Source organism: Nestor notabilis, unplaced genomic scaffold, assembly GCF_000696875.1.
Source record: "Nestor notabilis isolate BGI_N333 unplaced genomic scaffold, ASM69687v1 scaffold20634, whole genome shotgun sequence".
NCBI classification, from domain to species: Eukaryota; Metazoa; Chordata; class Aves; order Psittaciformes; family Psittacidae; genus Nestor; species Nestor notabilis.
Window position 1 is genome coordinate 3,332 of NW_009926257.1, and position 2,988 is coordinate 6,319.

Here is a 2,988-nt window from a genome sequence, read left to right on the forward strand (position 1 = left end):
CACTGCACCGTGAGACACTGCCAGAAACCAGCAGCAGCCCTCCAATGAAAAACACCCTGAAATCAGACCCAGTGAAGCATTCCTCCAGCCCGGAGAGGCTGCCTCCGCTCAGGAACCCCTGCCAGGACCGCTGCCTGTTTCGGGAAAAGCCATCACCATCACAGCCCCAAAGCAGAGTGTCCGGGCGCGGGCAGGGCTGGGGACGTGCTGCTGGAGCAGGGGATGGCCAGTGGCTGTGGGGAAGGAGTCCCAGGCCCCTCTGCCCCACATACCACCCCATGAGGGGCTGCAGTCCAGAGGGACGACAGGAGACCTTAATTCCGCAAGGCAGCCAACCTGGAAGGGAGAGCACGGGAGGGAAGGAACGTGAGAGCAGCTGTGACTGAGGAAAACCCTTCAGCTGTGCCTGCAGGGACATCTCTGCCCAGAAACCTCCAGCTCTGCAGCAGAGATGTGAGAAATCCTGCCCTGGATGAACTTCGAGCATCTGGAGCACACGGCCATGGCTGCCTGGGGTTAATCTGGAGCGTGTCACCACGCAGGCAAGGCCCTGAGGAGAAAGGGCTCCTGGTTTCTCTTCTAAGGACCTCGCTGCTGGCCTGGTGCCTCTCCCAGAGCTGTCCCAGGCTCCCAAGGGAGCACAGCCTCAGGGCGGTCCCCAGATGGACCCACTGGGGGCTGCGTGGGGAGAGGAAGCTCATCAGCTTCTCCTGGGGCAGTTCCAGGGAGACAGCCTGTTCCCAGAGCTGTTTGAAGGTCAGAGCCAAGCATTCCAGAGCAGCGGCAGCTCAGCACAGAGCAAGGGGAGACTGCTCTGCACCCCACGAGGATGCTGCTGAGCGCCAAAAGACGCCCTTTCCAGGCACAAAGTGGTCCCATGGACCCAAACAGCCACTTTGCCTCCCTGCATGGGGTACTATGGGTACTGCCCAGAATGGGGGCTCAGCATCCCCCCAGCATGCCACAACGGGCTAACTCATCCCCTTCCACTGCTGAGGGGTTCCTGGGGAGGGCTCAGACCGCGCCAGCGCAAGGCAGAGACCCGGGCGCCGGCGCAAGGCAGAGACCCGGGGAGCACAAACCTCCGTGACAGCTGGTCTTCCTGGGTGCGCACCGAGCTCTCCCCCACCGCGGAAGCCCCCTCGGGGAGCTGGTTGAGTTGGTCCATGATCTCCAGCCCGTTCTCCTCCGCGATCTGGACGATGAGGCTGTCTCCCTGCTCCTCTGGCGTGGGCCGCGTCATGGAGTCCTCCATGACCTGTGACAGAACCAGCTGGTCACCCTGAGCCGCAGGAAAAGCTGCTCAGCCCAACCCAGCTGCTTCTCCCGAAGATCCTGATGCAGATCCTGCATTGCCACCAGCCCTCTCAGCCAGAATGGCCTCATGCCAACAGCAGGGCTATGACAGAGGGGTGCAAGGTCCGGTTTTACCACAGACCCCCTCCAAACAATTGACACAGGGACAGGCAGCCTCCCTTGTTGTGCCACATTTCCCTCTCTGCACAGCAGCTTCTCCCCTGTCAGGCAGCAGAGATGGGTCTTCCCCCACGTCTCTCAGCTCAGGGGGGTTCCCACACCAGAGGCTGGAGTCCCCAAGGGGAACAGGGAGCTGCTGTGGAAGCCCCAGTTACGATTGGGACCCACAGTTCAGAGATGAGCCCATTCTCCCACACCACGCAGCCCCCAGCCCCTCCAGACTCCCCAGAGGCCACCAGCACTCACTGATGTGTGAACATCCAGATTCTGAACCTGCTGTTCGAATTTATCCATCACCGCAGACACCTTCTGCAGGTCCATGGAGCTCAGAGCCTTGTCCAAGGCCTTGGTCACCTGGGCCATGTTTTTTGTCACCTGCAAGAGGAGATTCCTTCATGGGTGCTCCCCAAAACCAAGGTATGTTTCCACTCAGAGTGAAACCCACATCAGTCAGGGAGAAACCAGCATTTCTGATGCTCACAGCAGTGCTGTAAGGCAGGACAGGCTCTGTAGGCTCACCACACGCATCAGGGTCCAGCTTGGCTGTGGGTTTCACCATCACTGAAGACCCCAGGCAATGCTTCTGGCGGGGGGGGTCCCAACCCACCACCCTGTACACACCACGAGGCAAGAGACCCCAAGAATGAGTCTCTCTCCCTGGGAAGCCATGGGTTAGGGATTTAACCCCACGCAGCACTGCTGTGAGGCAACCTCAGATCGTCAGAGGCTGAACTTGACTGGGAGGCTTGGAGCCAAATACAAGGGCTGGGGGGATCCTTTTTAGGGATGTAGAGCTCTGAAGTGGGTTGAGGCAGCAAGAGGGGAAGAGCCAACACACGTTCCTGTCTCGAGCCCCACGCACACCCAGAGGCTCTTACCCCCTTCATGGTCACTGCTGTCTGGACCTTGGAGGCCACCGCATCCACCCGGGAGGACATGCGGAGCCAGTTGAGCCCCTCGTTCTTCTTGCGGATGGCATTTTCTGCATAGACACGGGCACACTCCACATTCTTCTGCTGAAGGGCCTGGGAGGGCAAAGGGCAACCAGTTACACAAAGGGTGCACCACAGGTTTATAAACAAGCACAGCCTGTTTCTGCGGGACAGCTTCCCTGCACGAAGCAGCTCTGCTGTGGCTCTCAAACACTGAGCACGCCCTCGAGCGGGAATGAAATCCCTCTTGGTGTCACTGGAACACACAGTGTCCACCTGACACGTTTGAAAGCTGAGGGTGGGACCTGGAACACTTGGAGTCTGAGATGGGACACACAACAGGGCCTGAGAGGAACTTGCCCCTTGGCCAGCCCTGTGTGCAACGGGACAGGAGGCCAGCACCAGCCCGGCAGCTCCAACCCACCTTTTTGACCTTGGCTTGCTCGGCCTTGGAGTCTTTCTCGGCTTTTTTGGCGAGCTTCTCCAGCTGCTTTGCTGTGAACTGTGGATAAAGCACCTGCTTAGGGCCGGGAGTCCCGCACAGAACCGGGGCCCCGGGGTGAGCCGAGTACGACCCCCC

General features: G+C 59.9%; 1 protein-coding gene across 1 annotated transcript; it reads right to left on the bottom strand.

The window, feature by feature from the left end:
* Window positions 1-267: 267 nt before the first annotated feature.
* Window positions 268-2,910, bottom strand: CHMP1A (charged multivesicular body protein 1A; the record flags this gene model as incomplete). Its single annotated transcript, XM_010013449.1, has 5 exons — window positions 268-336; window positions 1,083-1,258; window positions 1,723-1,851; window positions 2,355-2,501; window positions 2,833-2,910. Coding segments are annotated over 5 exons (552 nt in total), but the record flags the coding sequence as incomplete, so codon positions are not given.
* Between the last annotated feature and the right edge of the window lie 78 nt (window positions 2,911-2,988).